General features: G+C 32.9%; 1 protein-coding gene across 1 annotated transcript in view; it reads right to left on the bottom strand.

Annotated features, from left to right (window-relative positions):
• Positions 1–4,173: 4,173 nt before the first annotated feature.
• Positions 4,174–19,086, bottom strand: part of LOC133329491 (protein Wnt-4) — a 64,331-nt gene continuing 49,418 nt past the window's right edge. Inside the window, exons 2-4 of the mRNA XM_061537964.1 lie at positions 5,980–6,484; positions 5,685–5,915; positions 4,174–4,437 (exon numbers count right to left, since the gene is read on the bottom strand). Coding sequence (XP_061393948.1) covers positions 4,198–4,437; positions 5,685–5,915; positions 5,980–6,484 — 976 coding nt within the window. The 3' untranslated portion in view covers positions 4,174–4,197. The remainder of the gene's footprint in view (positions 4,438–5,684; positions 5,916–5,979; positions 6,485–19,086) is intronic.

Here is a 19,086-nt window from a genome sequence, read left to right as displayed (position 1 = left end):
ATTTAGTTCAATTTGGAACACATACGTACAAATTTCCATGATGCAATCCAACGGAAATCTTATTACTCAATTTCAGGATTCCAGCTCCATCGGTTCACTCTTAATCCCAAATGTACCAAATTTTGTATCATTTAGTCATTAGTAGACATTTCCAAAAACTTCCTACACACACTAATCCAACACACCAACATTGATCAAAACCGCCATTTAGTACACATTACTACGAATTTCCACAACTTTCTACATGATACAAGCCTACACTCCAACAGTGGTTATAAATTCAAATTTAAAGATTCTAGCTCTATCGGTTCAATCAAATCCAAATTTGGTCACATTTAGTACACGTTAGTACGAATGTCCAAAACTTCCTACATATCCCAATCCTACAAAACAACAATGATCTTAACTCCAAATTTAATCAGTTCACCAAAAATTCAAATTGTACCAAATTTAGTACCTATAAGAATGAATTTCCAAAACCACATCCATACCCCAATATTACATTCCAACAGTAACCTCATTAGCAAGTTTCAGTGTTCTAGCTCTCTCGGTTCACCCAAAACGTTCTACAAAGCCCAATACTACACCCCAACAGTGATCCTAACATCAAATTTTAAGATTCCAGCTCTATCAGTTCACCAAAATCTCAATTTTCTACAATTTAGTATGAATTTCCAAAACTTTCTACATAACCCAAACCTACATCCCAACAATAATCCTAGCTCCAAATTTCAGGGTCCCAACTCTATCAGTTCACCCAGTTCACATCAGTTCAAATATAGTACAATTTAGTAACCACAGGTATGAATTTCCAAAACTACTTGGACACCCCAATCCTAAACTTTTTTTCAAATTTCAGTGTTCAGTGGGTGAACCGATAGAGCTGGGTTCACCCAAATCCTCATTTTATACACATCAGTACAGAATTTAAATTGTACCAAATTTAGTACACACAATTTTCTACCAAGCCCAATCCTACACAACACTACAGTGATCTTAACATCAAATTTCAAGATTCCAGCCAAATCCACATTTGGTACCATTTAGTACAAATTTCCAAAACTTCCTACATCGGGTCTCCCAATATTTAAATTGTACAAAATTTACTTCCCATTTCCAAAAAATCCTAAATAGTCCAATACTACCCACAGTGATCCTAACTCCAAATGTCATGATTCCAGCTCAATCAAAAAATTAGTACGAATTTTCCAAATTCCCTACATACCAAAATCGTACACCCCAACAATGATAATAATTACAAATTTCAGGATCCCAGTTCTATTGGTTCAACCAAATCCAAATTATAGTACCAATTATAGTACGATTTAGTACTTTTCGTACACATAAGTAAACAATTTCCAAAACTACGTAAATATTCCAACCGTACACTCTGGCCGTTAATTTCAAATTTTAGGATTCCAGCTCCATTTGGACCTCCAATTAAAAATTGTACCAAATATAGTACTTCTCGTATAGATGAGTACATGATTTCAAAACCACCTTCTTATATCGCCCTACTTCTCAACTTTAATTCGCATTCCAAATTTCAAATTTCATGCTACGAAGCTGTACAAAAATTAGTACAATTTAGTACTTTTCGGAAACTTATAGTTTGAATGTCCAAAAAACCCTTTGCTACATCTATCCTACACTCCATTAATGACCCTCAATTCAAATTTCAGAGTTCTAGACAAATACAAAAGGCACCACGTTTAGTACTTTTCGTGCCGTTATAGTACGAAAACCAGCCTTTTCTGACCCCTTTGAACCAAGAGTGACCCTCACCCAAAATTTCAAATTTCTAGCTCAAACCGTTTCATCTGGGCGTTGATGAATTGTTAAGTCAGTCACTTTACTCTTTTATTAGTATAGATTACTCATTAAAAAATTTTGTTAGATTCCATAATACGGGCCAAAATATTAGTATGCTTGCCGAGCATATATGAGTCTATATATAGAGGGCGCATTTGTGATCTCGCTATCAAATGCTGTTTAGAATAGGAAGAAAGGGATCAATTCGACGAGGCATTTAAGTCCCCAATATGCCTTATTAATTTCTGTTATTCCTTTATATTCCAGAGCATCTACTGGGTCGTATCCTGCATAACAGCATAATCGATGTATAAAATTGGGTTTGGACGTTGAATCCAATGAAGAAATTCAAGATTATGCCGGTTTTGTAAGTATAGAAAATTAAAAAAAATGTTAGAGCAGCATTCCTAATATTTTATTTCATTTTCAGTGAACGATAATGAGGCCGTTGTGGATTATGATATGGCTTTTATCACAAACAACATATTTTTTTGAGGACCAGTAATTGCGTTGGAAACACTTCGGATACAACTACTCCATTGTAAATGACACATTGCAGGATTTCAATTGACGTTACAAGGCCTTCAAATTCGATGGTTGTCAATCAATTGAATTGAAAATGTTGAGCAAAATGTTTTTTTTTCTTTGAAAAATAAAATATTTCTGATAGAAATGCATTAATAGTACTTTATTGTTGCCGAAGAAAGAAGAGCTTTTGTCCTTGTACAAAAGGATGTTAAAATATTTGTAATTAAATTACAAAATTCCTCTGAAAAACATAATCATACCAAAATCTTTGATATTTTCCTAATAGTTGCACAGAAATTATGCTTCCTTGTTGCACATATAAAAACTACATTTTTTTATCTTATCCCTGGCGAAATTTTCATGAAAATCCATCCAGCAGTTGCTGAGATATAGTCATTTGAAATTTAGCTTGTATCAAAATATAGGTGCTACACGATTCTGTTCGCCTATTAACACAAAAAATGTTTACATCGATATTTTACATTTTCCATTTTGTGCAATTTGCTAGTTAGTAATGTTGCCATATCGAATTAATGTTCCTATGTGGTTTCATAAAATAACATAACCTCATAGCATACTTCTAGGCGTTAATTAGTAATGACATTCTTTTGATATTCTGCTTTTAATTTTACCGCCCTAAGTTATGCTTTGGAATTTATTAAACTACACTAAGGGACTATGTTTGCGTGATCTGGCAACATTTTTAGCAAATTACACGATTTGGAAAATGTAAAAATCGCAAATTGTGGTAACAGGCGAACAGAATTGTGTAGCAGCTATATTTTGATACAAACTAAATTTTAAATGGCTATATCTCAGCAACGGCTGGATGGATTTTCATGAAAATTTCATCATTGAAAAGCTAAACATGTGTAGTTTTTATATTAATTACTTTCAACGACTGCCTATAAGAAAAAATCTTAAATTTTGAAAAGATTACGTTTTTATAGGAGAAAAACACCAAAATTTGCCCAATTTTTCCAATGAAACACCTTGTTATTTTTTTATTGGATTTTTATTTGAAAATGTTTCTTTATTTTTTTGGTTTGTTGTGTTGTTGTTTTTCTTATAATATATTTTTTATAAATTAAAAAGAGTTTAAAGTTACAATATGATTATTTTGTTTTTTTTTTTTCTTGTGATTTTTTTTGTGATAGCTTTTGAGAGTTTTTCGCTTTTTTTCGTGTTTTTCTTTTGTGTTTGAGTTTTGCTTTCGTTTTTTCTTTCAATCTTTACATACAATTAAATAATAAAAATATTTGTTGTTTAATTTTAATACAAGAGTTATGCCATCATTATACGAGTCATATGATGGTAGATGAGAAGTAGGAGGAGCAGGAGAATAGGGGGGGATGGAGATGGTGTAATGTGTCTAAACATGTTGATGAGTTATTTAATTTTTTTATGTGTTTTTTTTTGCCAGTTCTTTTTCATTTATGATTCATTCTTCTGTTCTGTAATGCTATTCGATTTTTTTGCTGTTTATTTTGTTCGATTTCTTTTCGAGTTTTCTTTTGTAGTTATTTTTTATTATTATTTAATATTCTGTCTATAAACTATTCGTTTAACATACACACACGCACATTTATAAATAGGAATGAAATAAAATACAATACAAAAAATATATTTAGAAATAGATAAAAAGTCCTTTAAAGTCCTTTGTTTTGCCTAATCGCTACGATTCGCACGATGATTTGTTGAGAAAAAGTTTTAAACAAAAAGTTATTCGTTTTTATATAAATTTAAATTATAGATTCAGTTAAAGTAGCAGAAGTCATAGAAGTAGTGGTAGAAGTCGTAATTGTAGAATGGAAGCTTAAAAATACAAAAATATTTATTTTAAAACCTAAAATCAATCTATTTACAAAAGTATCGGTCCTCGTAGCGTTGACAATAATCACAAATCAATTGGCAGCAGCGTCCATTGTTGAAGCGGCAACGACATTTCTCCACCTGTTTGAAGACGCGCGTTACATAGCCACGCCCACAGCAAAGATTCGCACAATTGTCTTGATTCAGACACTGGCGATCCTTGGTGACGGAACAATATGTGGGTGATGTCTCCAAATAGTATAAGGTGGTATATTGCGATTGTTGCTGCAAAGAAATGGGAAAGAAAAAAAAATATATTAAAATTGGAAAGAAAACAAGAGATCAACATTTTATTAACAAGTGAAAAATTCGTTTAATTCGATCGGAAATAACTTTTTATACCATGAATGAGGAGGGTTGTCTGAAACGGATTTGGATTTCTAAAGAAACATGTGGTCTAAAACCAAAATTTCGATGTGGTATAGCAATAAGGCTGAGAGTACAAGAACAGGATACGTCATTCTAGACACTATTCAATAGGCTATGTAACATTTAGTGTAAATCGAACAAAGTGTCTACTTTGTACCACCGCATAATTTCATATTAATATTCAAATAATTGTGAAGTTTTATTTATTTCACAAGAAAGTGTACGATTATACCTTTCATATGACACCACTTTCATTTTAATACCAGCAATACGAGAAATGTTATAGCAAAAATAAATGAGGTATGCAATTTTTATAAACCCGTCGTCAGCGCCATCTATTGATGGACATGATTTCAATCAATTTTTTAAGTTCAACCTGATGTCATATGAAAGAGTAAATAACCTACTTTACTATAACTAGCAAAAAATTCATATAACACAAATTTTACCGAGGGAAATTATATAAAACTTTAATATAAATTTTATAATTAAAAATAATTCAATTGTTGCTATTTCCTTTATAGTAGGTCAAAAGTTTTAGAAAAAACATGAGGCTTACATTTGCATAATAGATTTTTTTAATCTACCCATTCACAGATGGCGCTGACGACAAATATTTGCTAGTGCTGCCAAATTTGGTAATTTAGATTCTTTGTAAGTTTTGAATGATACAGAAATAATTCGAATGGATATTAATAATTTAGGACATACACTATCCAACAGTATTAAAAATTGTTTGTCAGAGTTGCCATGTTAAAAGAAAATTACAGTTTTCTGGGATTCGTAATAACTTTGGAACGCTTAACGATACATAGACAAATCAAACGGACACTTGTAGCTCACAAAATGTTGTTTGTAAACGGGTTTAAGATATTTGACCGGAGTTGCCAATGCAATAGAAAAGTGAAATCCACTTTCAAAACTTAATTCTATATCCAATGACATAGAATTTTATAAATGATTTTTGCATCCACCCAATCAATAGGAAGTGTTCTGTTTATTGAGAATCCGATCAGATAACCCTTAAAATCTTTGGTGATCACACTAATAACTCTTTAAAATCCTGGTTTTTTATTATTTATTTCAAATCTCACTCTACTCACTTTCTTTCTTCGTTGCTTGGGCTTTTTGCCACGACTCGATGTAGCCTCTCTTCTTATTGTGCGTGTGTTGGGTGCCTTTCGTATTGCCTGATTGTATTTCTGTCTTAGCAAAGTGGCTGTGGCATTAAAATCGGCCAATTTTTTCCAACAGGTTTTCATGGAGCATGAACCCGAAACACCATGGCATTTGCATTTGTCCTTCATCATTGTGGAGACAGCTTCAATACCGACCTGCAAAAAAATCAAAAAAATATTAATTTAATATTTAAAAATTATTATCCCTTCCTCTGCTCACCTCAGAATCATGTCGTAATATCTCTGTCACCTCATCACTTTCTCCACCGCGCAAATCTAAAAAGCTACGTGTCACCCGCTTGCCATGTTTCAAATTGTCATTACAGCCACCCCATTCGAATGTCTGATCCGGACGATTGTGTTTACGTGGTCCACAGCTACACTTGGTCATACGTCCCTCAGAACAGGCACGCGCTATGGAATGTGTCATAGCTGCAGCTGTTAACGCATGTACAAATGCCGTTTCCTTATAGAGTTTTTTGAAAATGTTCCGTTTGCCACGTATTTCAATCGAACAATTCCACCGATCATAACGAAACTGATCTTCACAGTGTGTGGTGGCCAGTCGCCGAGCTTCACGTATGGTATCGGGTAAACCGAATTCTTTACGGCATTGATGATTTTGTCTTCGTGTTGCTGGCATATAACGGCAGGGACCACCCACTTGTCCTTGTGACGTAAAGACGGCCATAACCGTGTGTTCCGATATGAAATGTTCCTGTTCGCTGTAAGGAGAAAAATAAAAGTTGTTAATATTTGTATTAATTGAAAATCATATTTTTTATGCAATAAACACGATTATGAGAAACATATGGCTGTAGCCAAAATTATTACAATAAATATGAATTGCTTAAAATCATATAATTTACAATTTGTTTAAGTAAGCACTGATTTTCATTGTAAAAATTTATTTGTAAGGAGAAAAAAACCAGCATCTCCCTTTAATGGTATGGCGATTTTTGATTCGCCCTGTGTTAGCCAAGACAACCATCTCTTTATATGTTCTTGCTTTGGCTAACATACCACACATACCTTATTTTTAAACCTGTGGTGAGAATATTCACAATATATTAGGGAAGATTTTCTAATGATAAATATAAAATAATTGTAAAAATGTTAAATTATAAAAATTTAAATCGTCATTTTTAAAAATTATTTTTGATAAAATTAGCTTTTTTTTCAAATCGATAGGTGTGTATGTTGCCCACTATGCGGTACCAGTGTGGTCCGCGAATAATCGAAGTATTCAGACTTGTCAGAACGCCACCCTGAGAACTGTAACATGGTGTCTCCTTATAACACCTGTGGACCAACTTCATGACAAGACGAACTTCTTTCCCTTAAGTCTTCATAACAATAGTCGATCATTGCTGTACCAGCTTGGGTGCTTCTGAGAGAATTATACTAAACATCAAATATGGGATAAAACTCCCCGACCCAGGCTTGTCTTAACTTATTAAAATGAGCTTCTAGATCATGATCAAAATTGATTACAGATTGAATGCCGCCCTCGGAGGGCAGCGTCAGCTGCCTAGACAAACCAGAGTAGTTTTGGCCCAATTACGTTCAGGATGGTGCTATCGTCTTACTTCGTATTGGGTGCGGATTGATGACAACGTGCAGAATGTCAGCTCTCCATGTGATACAGGCTCACGGAAATATTCAATATTACTCGATCTACTGTCCATAAAATCATATCGAGGTACAAAACTGAGAATTGAATTTGCAACAAGCCGAACACCAGCGACAAGTGGTCGATAATCCAAAGCTAAGTGAACCTAAACTTGCTGGATTCACAGAGAAATATCTGGAAACGAAATGTTACCCTGAAACAATTCGAAGAATTTTGGTTAAAACCAGAAACCCAAAAACCAGAAAATCCGATTGGAGTTCGTTCATAAACACAATTTTGCTGATAAAAGCAAAGCAAAGTTAACTTGTTTGGGTCGGATGGACCAATCAAGGTATTGCGCAGGGCGAATAAACCGTGAACCCTAAGCTTTGTAATGGTATGGGGGTGTGTGAAAGCTGCTGGAGTAGAAAATCTCGTTTTTATTGGAGGAATTATGAATACGATTTATAATTAACACATTCTAAAATGTTGAGATGAAAAATTGGAATTGGAGAAAATATTTCAATTTTATCAAGATAATAACCGAATTTTATCAGAAATAATTGCCCGAAAGTGATTCAAACACCTCCTCAGTCCTCGGATTTGAATCCTATAGAGAACTTATGGAGTATTTTGGAGACAAATATTAGAAGTCATAAAATCTCAAGCATACCAAGTCTGGAAAATCAGACAACATTTAAATTTTATTAAGATAATGACCTCAAGCACAAGCTCCAGATCGTTAGAGAATGTATGCTTTATAATTGTCCAAAGGGGTTCAAAAACCTGCTCAGTCCCCGGATTTCAATCCTATAGATGCCGGCAATGTTAAAAGATAACATGGGATATTATACTTAGTATTAACCATCAAAAATATCCGTTTGTTAAAAAGCGTTTATCTTCGATACTTTTCACTGTGGATATTGAGACTGTGACCCAGTGTATATTTTTGTACAAATAAAAAAAATGTGTACTGCCATCTACAGCTTCATAGTAAGAGTTAACATAATTCAAATTCTATACTGAATTGCTTTAGCTATTGTGAATGCTAGCGATGTGTGTCTTAGCTAACCAAAATATTTGACGTTGCATATTTACCACCAGGGGTCGAATATACGATTTTATCGGATTTTACAATACGATTTTTATTTGTGTATTTTCAATATTATTATAAAGATTTTTTAAATATAATGTAGTTATTATCCAAGCCATTGATAATTCATATTCAATTCAAATATAATTCAATCTAAATATTTTAAAATGTGGTCACAAAACATGACCAAGTTTTCTTGATTTTAATAACACATATTGGGTAATTAATTTAATTTCGAATTTATTTATTTAGATTATTTTTTTATTATAGAATAGCATCGAAATAAACCTGTGAACACCTATTGAGCGAACAGGGTTTTTTTGTTAATCATTCGAATTAATTCCCCTCCCACACCCACTATGGGTATTAAATTATTCACTCTTGTTCGCAATTGATTTAATGGCATCAACGAAAGATACAAAACTTAAAATCTTGTAATTGAAAACATTTAACAGCAGGATAGAAATCAATAATAAAAATGTATATTTTATATACTACATGCACATAGAGTGTGAGGGAAAAATAAATGATTTCAATTGAAAATTTGCAAACATTTTTCTTTCTAATAAACAATGAAGAAATTTCGTTTTAATTCGAATGGAAATTACTTAAAATGAATGAATAGAGTATTATCTCTACAATTTAAGGTACCTAAAAGTTAATTATAAAATTTTTAATATCGAAAATTATCATGAATAAAAACAAAGTTGTAAGGTATTCAGAAGTGAATTTCAAAATCTAAATATTGAAATTTATCATTTCGAAGAACAACGGAATTAGTTTGGAAAATTTAAATCATTTTTTATTCTTGAATGAAGAATAATTCAATTCAAAATTCCTGCATTAAAGGTCATGCCTTCAAATATTGTAATTTAAAATTAATAAATTGCAATTTCAATTTCCCCTACAACAAAAACCATGGCTATAAAATTAGCTTTCAATAACCATTTGGTAAGCAAAGTAAATAAACAAAGATGAAAAAAAAACTGAGTCTGGAAGAACGAAACAACCACAAATGTCTAATAAAATTAACTAAAGATAAAGAAATTCTATTGGCAGAAATGATGCTGTTGATGGTCATGATTCTACTAAGCAATACATCCATCCAACGATCCATTCATTCCAAGCATCGGAAAATACATCTGTTGATGGCTGGCGGGCCAAGGCAAATGGCGTTGTTCTTTATATGGCTGATTCTGCGAAAAGAGATTTAAAATACGGGAAAATATGATCATGTTGCACAAAAAAGAAAAACACATCTCATTCTATCACCAGCACCACACACATATGCTAACATTTTAGAAAAAAATAATGCCATAACCTACAAAGAATATTAGCCAGCCATTAGGTCTGCTGCAGATACCACACACTCTCTCTCTTCCTAACACACAAGCAGAAGGGCCTTAGCAAATTAAATAAATTATTTTTTAAATAAATAACCACACAAATTCGGCTGAAGATTATTTCATAAGTTTTTTATGTTCGTCTTGTAGTTTTTTTTTCATTTCGTAGGTCAGGTTAAATCTCTAATTGACATAAATTTCATTTTGATGAGTTAGTATGGTTTCCTGTTCGAAATGGGTATTTTTAATAATAATTCCAATGAGTGGCGCTGTTTCGCCGCTATTTGGAACCAGTGAACAAAATATGAATTAGGATAATGTTTTTGTGTGTGTATAAATTTATGGGATCTTTAAAAAATCAAAAGCATGAAGAATTTCTTCGGGTGGAGACCAAGGTTTTCTATAGAAAACTTTGTGGAGACCAAGGTTTTCTATAGAAAACTTTGTGGAGACCAAGGTTTTCTATAGAAAACTTTGTGGAGACCAAGGTTTTCTATAGAAAACTTTGTGGAGACCAAGGTTTTCTATAGAAAACTTTGTGGAGACCAAGGTTTTCTATAGAAAACTTTGTGGAGACCAAGGTTTTCTATAGAAAACTTTGTGGAGACCAAGATTTTCTACTATAGAAAACTTTGTGGAGACCAAGGTTTTCTATAGAAAACTTTGTGGAGACCAAGGTTTTCTATAGAAAACTTTGTGGAGACCAAGGTTTTCTATAGAAAACTTTGTGGAGACCAAGGTTTTCTATAGAAAACTTTGTGGAGACCAAGGTTTTCTATAGAAAACTTTGTGGAGACCAAGGTTTTCTATAGAAAACTTTGTGGAGACCAAGGTTTTCTATAGAAAACTTTGTGGAGACCAAGGTTTTCTATAGAAAACTTTGTGGAGACCAAGGTTTTCTATAGAAAACTTTGTGGAGACCAAGGTTTTCTATAGAAAACTTTGTGGAGACCAAGGTTTTCTATAGAAAACTTTGTGGAGACCAAGGTTTTCTATAGAAAACTTTGTGGAGACCAAGGTTTTCTATAGAAAACTTTGTGGAGACTTTGTGGAAGGTTTTCTATAGAAAACTTTGTGGGTTTTCTATAGAAAACTTTGTGGACCAAGGTTTTCTATAGAAAACTTTGTGGAGACCAAGGTTTTCTATAGAAAACTTTGTGGAGACCAAGGTTTTCTATAGAAAACTTTGTGGAGACCAAGGTTTTCTATAGAAAACTTTGTGGAGACCAAGGTTTTCTATAGAAAACTTTGTGGAGACCAAGGTTTTCTATAGAATACTTTGTGGAGACCAAGGTTTTCCATAGAAAATTTTGTGGAGACCAAGGTTTTCTATAGAAAACTTTGTGGAGACCAAGGTTTTCTCTAGAAAACTTTGTGGAAACCCAGGTTTTCTATAGAAAACGTTGTGGAGACCCTGGTTTTGTATAGAAAACTTTGTGGAGACCAAGATTTTTTCTATAGCGAAAATCGTGCCTAAATTTCACCAAATAATACCCCACCTTAAACCTGTTTATGGTGATTCACAAGAACCCAAAATACACAAATTGTTATATATATTATTTTTAAAATCTTCAACTATATGTCTATGCAAATAAATATTAATATCAACAAAGATGGATGATGTTTTGCCAAATATACAAATTATGAAATGAAAACAGCAGCAGCAACTACAAGAATGTTCACAAAATTCCTATTAAATTTTTGTGGCAAAAATAAATTTACCTGTGGCAAGAAATAATATGAAGGCGTCTTATTTATTATGATCCATAATACAATCTTCACTATATTTATTTCAAACTACTCCTCCCACCTTCAATTAAAGTACATGGTTTTGTTGGCAAACCGTTTGTTTATTTTCATAAAAATCACTTAATTTTTTATAACATCATAAAGTGAGGAGCTGTTAAAAGAATGAAAAGCCCAAGCCGTGTAGGTAGGTGTAAGGAAAATTTTTCTTTCATTAAACAGAATTTCATTATTTTTTTTTGCTTCGATTATTTGTATGGAGGAAAACGTCATTTTATGGAATGGAAATATACTTCGGACCAAAGGAGAGAGCGACAGAGGTAGGGAAGAAGAAAAAAATCAATCAATAAGTATTGACAGATAGACAAACAGACAGACAACCAAATAGCCAGCAAAAGTTAGTTAGACCAACTGACTAAAGTCAAAAGATCAAATTTCTAAATAGCTGTCTACATACACACTCACACATACAAACAAACACAATATAGCATAGAGGATATCTGTTGGCATGAACAAGTAAAGCTTCATGTAAACCCCTACAAGTATTTTGTATAAACTCAAAATGTAATATAACATGAAATGGAATTTCTGCCTAATACCCAATTGAAAAACTACTGACCGCTAAAAGGCGACAAAAACATTGTTTTGATGAGGTGAGTACAACAAGCCAAAAAACAACAACCATTGACAACGAACAATGACACTTCACGCTAACCTATGTCCCCCCCGGTTCGCCTCAAACTCTTTGATGATTAGCAGTCAGGATGGTTGGAAGGAGGAAAGTATTTGCCGGTTGGTCTACCGGTCGGTTGCCGGTCATTTGTTTGAGTAGATTTTGTGAGTTGAGTCTTCTAGTCTATTTGTCGTTTTGTTCTTTAATTGCAACCTAATAGGGGTGCAGACAGATGAAGATCCCTCTATCCCCTCCGAAACGAAAAAATAAACTATAGTAACTTTAATCGTTAGCAAAGTATTTTTAAGTCCAAAATATCAAACTAATTAATTTTGGGGTGGTTAGGGAAATAAAAGATGAACCTCTCCTGTAAGAATATGTATATAATTTTTCGAATTTCATATCGAAAATGGCGAACTGATTCTATTCGACACCAACAAAAATTTACTATTTGTATTTGAATGGATTTTTCCCATGGGAAGTCATAGAAACTAAACTATAACTTCGTTTTCCATAGAAAACCTTGGTCTCCACAAAGTTTTCTATGGAAAACCTTGGCGTCCACAATGTTTTCTATAGAAAACCTTGGCGTCCACAAAGTTTTCTATAGAAAACCTTGGTCTGTACAATGTTTTCTATGGAAAACCTTGGTCTCCACAAAGTTTTCTATGGAAAACCTTGTTCTCCACAAAGCTTTCTATGGAAAACCTTGGTCTCCACAAAGTTTTCTATGGAAAACCTTGGTCTCCACAAAGTTTTCTATGGAAAAACCTTGGTCTCCACAAAGTTTTCTATGGAAAACCTTGGTCTCCACAAAGTTTTCTATAGAAAACCTTGGTCTCCACAAAGTTTTCTATAGAAAACCTTGGTCTCCACAAAGTTTTCTATAGAAAACCTTGGTCTCCACAAAGTTTTCTATAGAAAACCTTGGTCTCCACAAAGTTTTCTATGGAAAACCTTGGTCTCCACAAAGTTTTCTATGGAAAACCTTGGTCTCCACAAAGTTTTCTATGGAAAACCTTGGTCTCCACAAAGTTTTCTATGGAAAACCTTGGTCTCCACAATGGTTTCTATAGAAAAAATTGGTATCCACAAAGCCTATATGTCCCTGAAATTTGTATTAATTTTCTATGACAAATATATTGATCCACCCTTATAAACATCTCGCAATAAACAAACAAATACTCGGTGAAACTGGTAATTACTACGACAATGATTAGTTACCTAAAGGCAAAATACTTAATGTATTAAACTGCATTCATACCAATGTTTTGGTTGATGGTGTTGCTAATATTGGCCTCCAACTAACCTCAGGGACTATAAATCACTCTACAATCCAAAAGAACACAAAAGAATGACTAAAATTATTATATTATGTAATTTAATTAAAATTTGACATAATTTTATTATTTTTGCCCAGCATTTTTTTTAATTTAAGTATATATGTCCCCCTATTTGGGTCACTATATAGAGTAGTCGAAACATTGTTCATTTAATAACATTTAAGACTTGAGGTCCTAGTTTTATATATGATTTATCCACAAAAATAACATTGGTTAGCATACCTAAATATACCTCGAATTGAATTGTTAACATAAAATGAATACATACGACATACGACAATAAATGAATACAACAACTACAACAAATAGGGCGAAGATATATAACAAATGCATTTACAAATTGTTCGAAATGCAATTAGGCCTTAAAGAAATGCCAACTTACATACATTGCGGAGAGGGACAGTGTGGGAGAGAAAGGTATTTTACTAAAAGCTAACGAGTCTGAGAAGAATGGTTTGAAGCATGAGGAGAACAATGCACACATATGGAACAACATATTTGTAATATTATCATTACCTAACTCCACCACCCCAATCTTTGCCCTCCTCCGTTCCCATATATACCTTCATGAGTCTCTATGGTTAGCAAACAATCCAACATTACCCTCCTTGACAAAGAAGAACAATAGTAGACTTACTACACCAAGAAACGAATATAGTAATATTAATTGAATGTATTGGTCTCCTCCACATTTCAGAACCCCTCTCACACTACTACTAATAGTATCGTCAACTAGTACTGTGGCTATTGTTCATTTAACAACATTTAAGACTTGAGGCCCTATTTTTTTTCTTCTTTTTATTCTCGTTTGCCTTTGTTTTGTAAAATAACTTGTGTGCCATAATGGCAAGAATGAAAGTGACATCTAGAGTTTGTGTTGGTTGCTCTCTTCAAGAATTTTGAACTGCATCTGACAATGCTAATGAATCTATATCTCGATAACACTGACCACCACATGAATGAAGTTGTGGAATCCTAACAAATTTTAATTGATTTTGATTGATTTCTGTTCTTGCCCATGAGCGTTTATGGCATTGCATGAAATTGCATTACACAAATGCAATTTTATTTTGAGATAGAATCAGAATGTGTTGTGATTGCAGCACAGTGTTGTGGAATTGAAACATAAATATAGAATTGAAATGTAAAACAGTTATCTAGCAAAGCTTAGTAATTGAGTATCTTTTAACTTCGAGATCAAAATTAGTCAAAAATAAATCAGAATTCATATTTGACAGTATGACTCACTGAATTGTGTAAAACCTTTATATGTGATTCGCCTGTTCACCAATCCATGTGAATTTGAAACCATTCAAGAACAAAAAATCACAACAATGCAAATCTAGACAGAATGTTGAAAATTTTAATTGTCTTTGACTTCGCTTTGGCATAATTAACTATTACACAAATATGTTGGAACACCCAGTCAACTCTGCAGGGACGTAATAAAGAGGGATATTATACTAAATGGCCTTAATAAATATACATACAAATTTATTATTCTCACCCAGTTTCTGTGGCATTCCCAACATTTTCTTAAGAAAACCCTTGTCGGCACAATATTGTATATAGGAAATACAAGCCTCCACAATTATTTTTATAGGACACTTTGGTTTCCTCATTTGCTTCTATAACAAATTATTGGTATCCATAAAATTCTCTGTATAACATGTTCTCAATAATATTTTTTTCATATAAAATCAAAAAATCTTGTATTTTTTTTTCTATAGAAAAACTTATAACGAAATTTTTTAAAAATTTACCTCGCCAAGTTGTCTAAAAAATCTTGATTTTTCTTGATTTTCTATAGAAAAACTTAGTCTTCCCAATGTTTTCTTTAGAAGAACTTGATATTTTCTATAGAAAAACCTAGCCTCCATGAAGCTTTTCATAGAAAAAATTTAGTCTCCCCGATGTTTTCTTTAGAAGAACTTAGTCTCTACGAAGTTTTCTATAGAAAAACTTGGTATCCACGAAGTTTTCTATAGAAAAACTTAGTCTCCACGAAGTTCTATATAGAAAAAATTTGTCTCCACGAAGTTTTCTATAGAAAAACGTAGTCTCCACGAAGTTTTTTTATAGAAAAACGTAGTCTCTACGAAGTTTTCTATAGAAAAATTTAGTCTCCACGAAGTTTTCTATAGAAAAACTTAGTCTCCACGAATTTTTCTATAGAAAACTTCGTGGAGATCAAGTTTTCTATAGAAAACTTAATCTCCACGAAGTTTTCTATAAAAAAAATTAGTCCCCATAAAGTTTTCTATATAGAAAATTAGTCTCCACGAAATTTTGTATGAAAAAAGTTAGTCTCCATGAAATTTTTTATATGAAAACATAGTATCTACGAAATTTTCTATAGAAAAAAATTAAACTCCATGAAGTTTTCTATATAAAAAATAATCTCCACTAAGTTTTTTATATAAAAACTTGGTCTTCACGAAGTTTTCAATTGAATAACTTAGTTAGTAAATTTAGTGTAGAAAATTTAGACTCCACGAAGATTTCTATAGGAAAAACTTAGTCTCCAGAAAAAATTAGTATCCAATAAGTTTTCTATAGAAAAACTTGTTCTCCAGTTTATAGTAAAAGTAGTCTCCATGATGTATTCTATAGAAACACTATATCTTCGAAGTGTTTTCTATAAAAAACATAGTCTCCACGAAGTTTGCCAAATTTTCTACGCACAAGTTTAGTCTCCAAGACTAAAATTAAATGAGACTACTTAAAAGGAGGCCCTCTTTTACCGGACCCCTTTTAAATTTCCAACTGCTTCACATCACTCCCCAAGAAGTGTGCACTTGCACATCGAACTTTGGTACTTAGAAAACTCACACTGAAACTTTTTACAGTTATGAGTTGAAAACATTAGTTTCGTTCCTTTTCCTTCTTGTTGTTTTTGTTGTTGCTGGTGGTTTTGTATGAGGGTGGCAAAAGAATCTGGCGTATTTTATGCGTACATTGTAAAACCGAATTATTGTACGCACATTTCTCGATGAGGCTCATCGATCTGGGGGGGAATACCATGACCACAACAAACATTGCTGCGCACTTCTATTTTCAATTAATTTCAATTTTTATTACATTTCAATATTTCAATTGATTGCACCATCATCATTATTATGAGTATTGAGTCTTAATGTGATGAAGTTTGTGTTGTTGTTGTTTTCTGTTTTGTTGGATGCTCACAACATTTTTCATATTTCTTGCTACTCTTCCACTGGCAAGTGGTTTATTTTATTTTCTATTTTTACTCTTTCCCCAGCCTCAAATGTCGAACATTGGTCGTGATGTGAGGAAGGCTGACTGAAGGCTGTTAAATTTTTTTTGCAGAGCTAATAATGATGCTGGAGAAACTGTAGAAGAAGAAGCAGAGGAAGAGAATCATGATGATGATGAGGTTGGAGTTGGAAAAATCTGCATTATGGGGCGTTTTAAAGGCATAAATTAGAAATTTTATTATTGAATGCAATGCAGCACGCGTATGTGTGTGTGTGTGAGTGAGAAGTTATGTACAGGTTATTTATTTTTTTTGGTTTGTGTTGCAAAGTTTCAATGACTTGTGGCAAGAACTACTATTCACAATGATTAACATACTTTTTTGTTCTCTTTCTTCCAGTTTCAGTTCAAGAGTTTTGTGCTTAACTTGATTCTTCTGGGTCTAGACTTCGAAGTCGAAGTCTTTTTTGTTGTATTAAAGATCTTTATCTGTCATATTACCACCGTTATTTATATATGTGTGTAAGTATGTATGCATATAATTGCCAATTTAACAACTCATTTATTAAATAAACAATTCTAAGCCAGTCTGCCAAATGAAAATTGAGGATTGTCTTGCAAGGAAGTAATTCCCATATCTTGAGTGCCACTTGAAATTTCTTGTCTATGGATGGAAATGGTTTCTAAATTAGCAAATATTGATGGCTATCTTAAGATCATTACAAACAATTTAATTCCAAAGTAAACACTCATAATACCACCAGGCAAGAACGGTGGATATTAAATTTCACAATTTACACTGAGAAAAAAGTTAGGAAGTTGTATAATTATCAAAAGGAAAATGTGTAGTTCTGGATTTTTTTGGTAATACTTTGAGGAAGTCAAAAATTCATATTTTTGGGGGGTATGGAAAAAACATAGTTTTAAAGTTGTCCATTGTAGATATCATCCAAATTTTTATGTTTTAAGAGCGTTTTTGTGATTTTTTAGCAACAAAGGAACAGTGACGAAAAAGACATACATTTACGACTTAAATATCGAAGCTACATATGGGATATTGAAAACCACATAAAATGTTTGCTCAATATTATTTAGGGACATTCGAATAAAAGTTAAAACATTACATCTTCATCAAATAACGGGGTATGATGAAAATATTGAAACAAATCCGGACCATTCCTGAGGCTTCATAAAATGGTACGCTCCATTTTCGGTGGTTTCAGTTTTAACCAATATTTTCCAACCGACTGTGGCAATCTAGGTCCATGTTTTAATAAAAGCTCATCCCTATTTTCCACATTTTTAATGTGTTACTCTCCTGTTCCAATCAAAGTTGCTGTACTTTGTAATTTCGGCTTCTTGAAGGTCGATGTGACATAGCTTCAATATAAAAATCCTGTCCCTTTTTTTCTATATTTTGATTTGGTTTGCTGCGTGTCCCAACTAATTGTAACTGTAATTTGGTATTCCGTGTTTTTTGTGAATTAAAAACTTCTTCGCAGAAAATTTTCAATATAGGCCCATACTCTTTCTTAGCCTTTATATAAGAGTTACGCTTAATTATTTTTAATATGCTGAAGTTTCTAATAGAGTGTCTGTAATTATATTTTTCAGAGCATATCCTAGGTACTAGTCGACAATTTACAATGACATCGTCTCCATATAAAGGTCCAGTCCGATTTAAGGTATTTAGAGGGCCCACAACATGGTGGTCGGAACTAAAAGGAGAAAATACTTTTGTAACGATATTTTTTTACGTAATAAAATGCCAATATTTATGTGACTTAAATATATTTGAGGAAAAAGAAATCCATTATTATTATATGAACTAACATGTGTGGCCTAATTGTCCTGGTGGAACACGACACCTCTCCTGTTGGCCAATTCTGACCAATTAAAAAAATTTTGCAATTTTTAGCAGATGTTAAAAAAGCCGGGCAACTATGGTAATTTCCCTTTTATCGTTATTTTCGACGACCGGCCTATTTTAGCCGCTTGGGTTTCATTTTCGCCTTTACCAAAGAAAAACTGTAAAATGTACCGAATTTTCTCTTTGTTCACTTCCATTTTTAACATCCTGTAACTCAAAACTGAATGCATCAAACAAAAACAGTAATTTTTTATGGCGAGTCACTGCAGATGTGTGTGGCCTAACGTTGTCCTGGTGGAACACGACACCTCTCCTGTTGGCCAATTCTGACCGTTTCTGGTCAATTGTAAAGTAAAAAAGTTTTATGCACGATTTTTAGCTCCTGGGAGATGTTACGATTGCTAACAAGCCGGGCAACTTATTTAATTTCT

Source organism: Musca vetustissima, unplaced genomic scaffold (assembly GCF_032173495.1).
Source record: "Musca vetustissima isolate MV318-11 ecotype Yass unplaced genomic scaffold, APGP_CSIRO_Mvet_v1 utg6009, whole genome shotgun sequence".
NCBI lineage: Eukaryota > Metazoa > Arthropoda > Insecta > Diptera > Muscidae > Musca > Musca vetustissima.
This window is presented reverse-complemented; position numbering and strand designations above follow the sequence as displayed.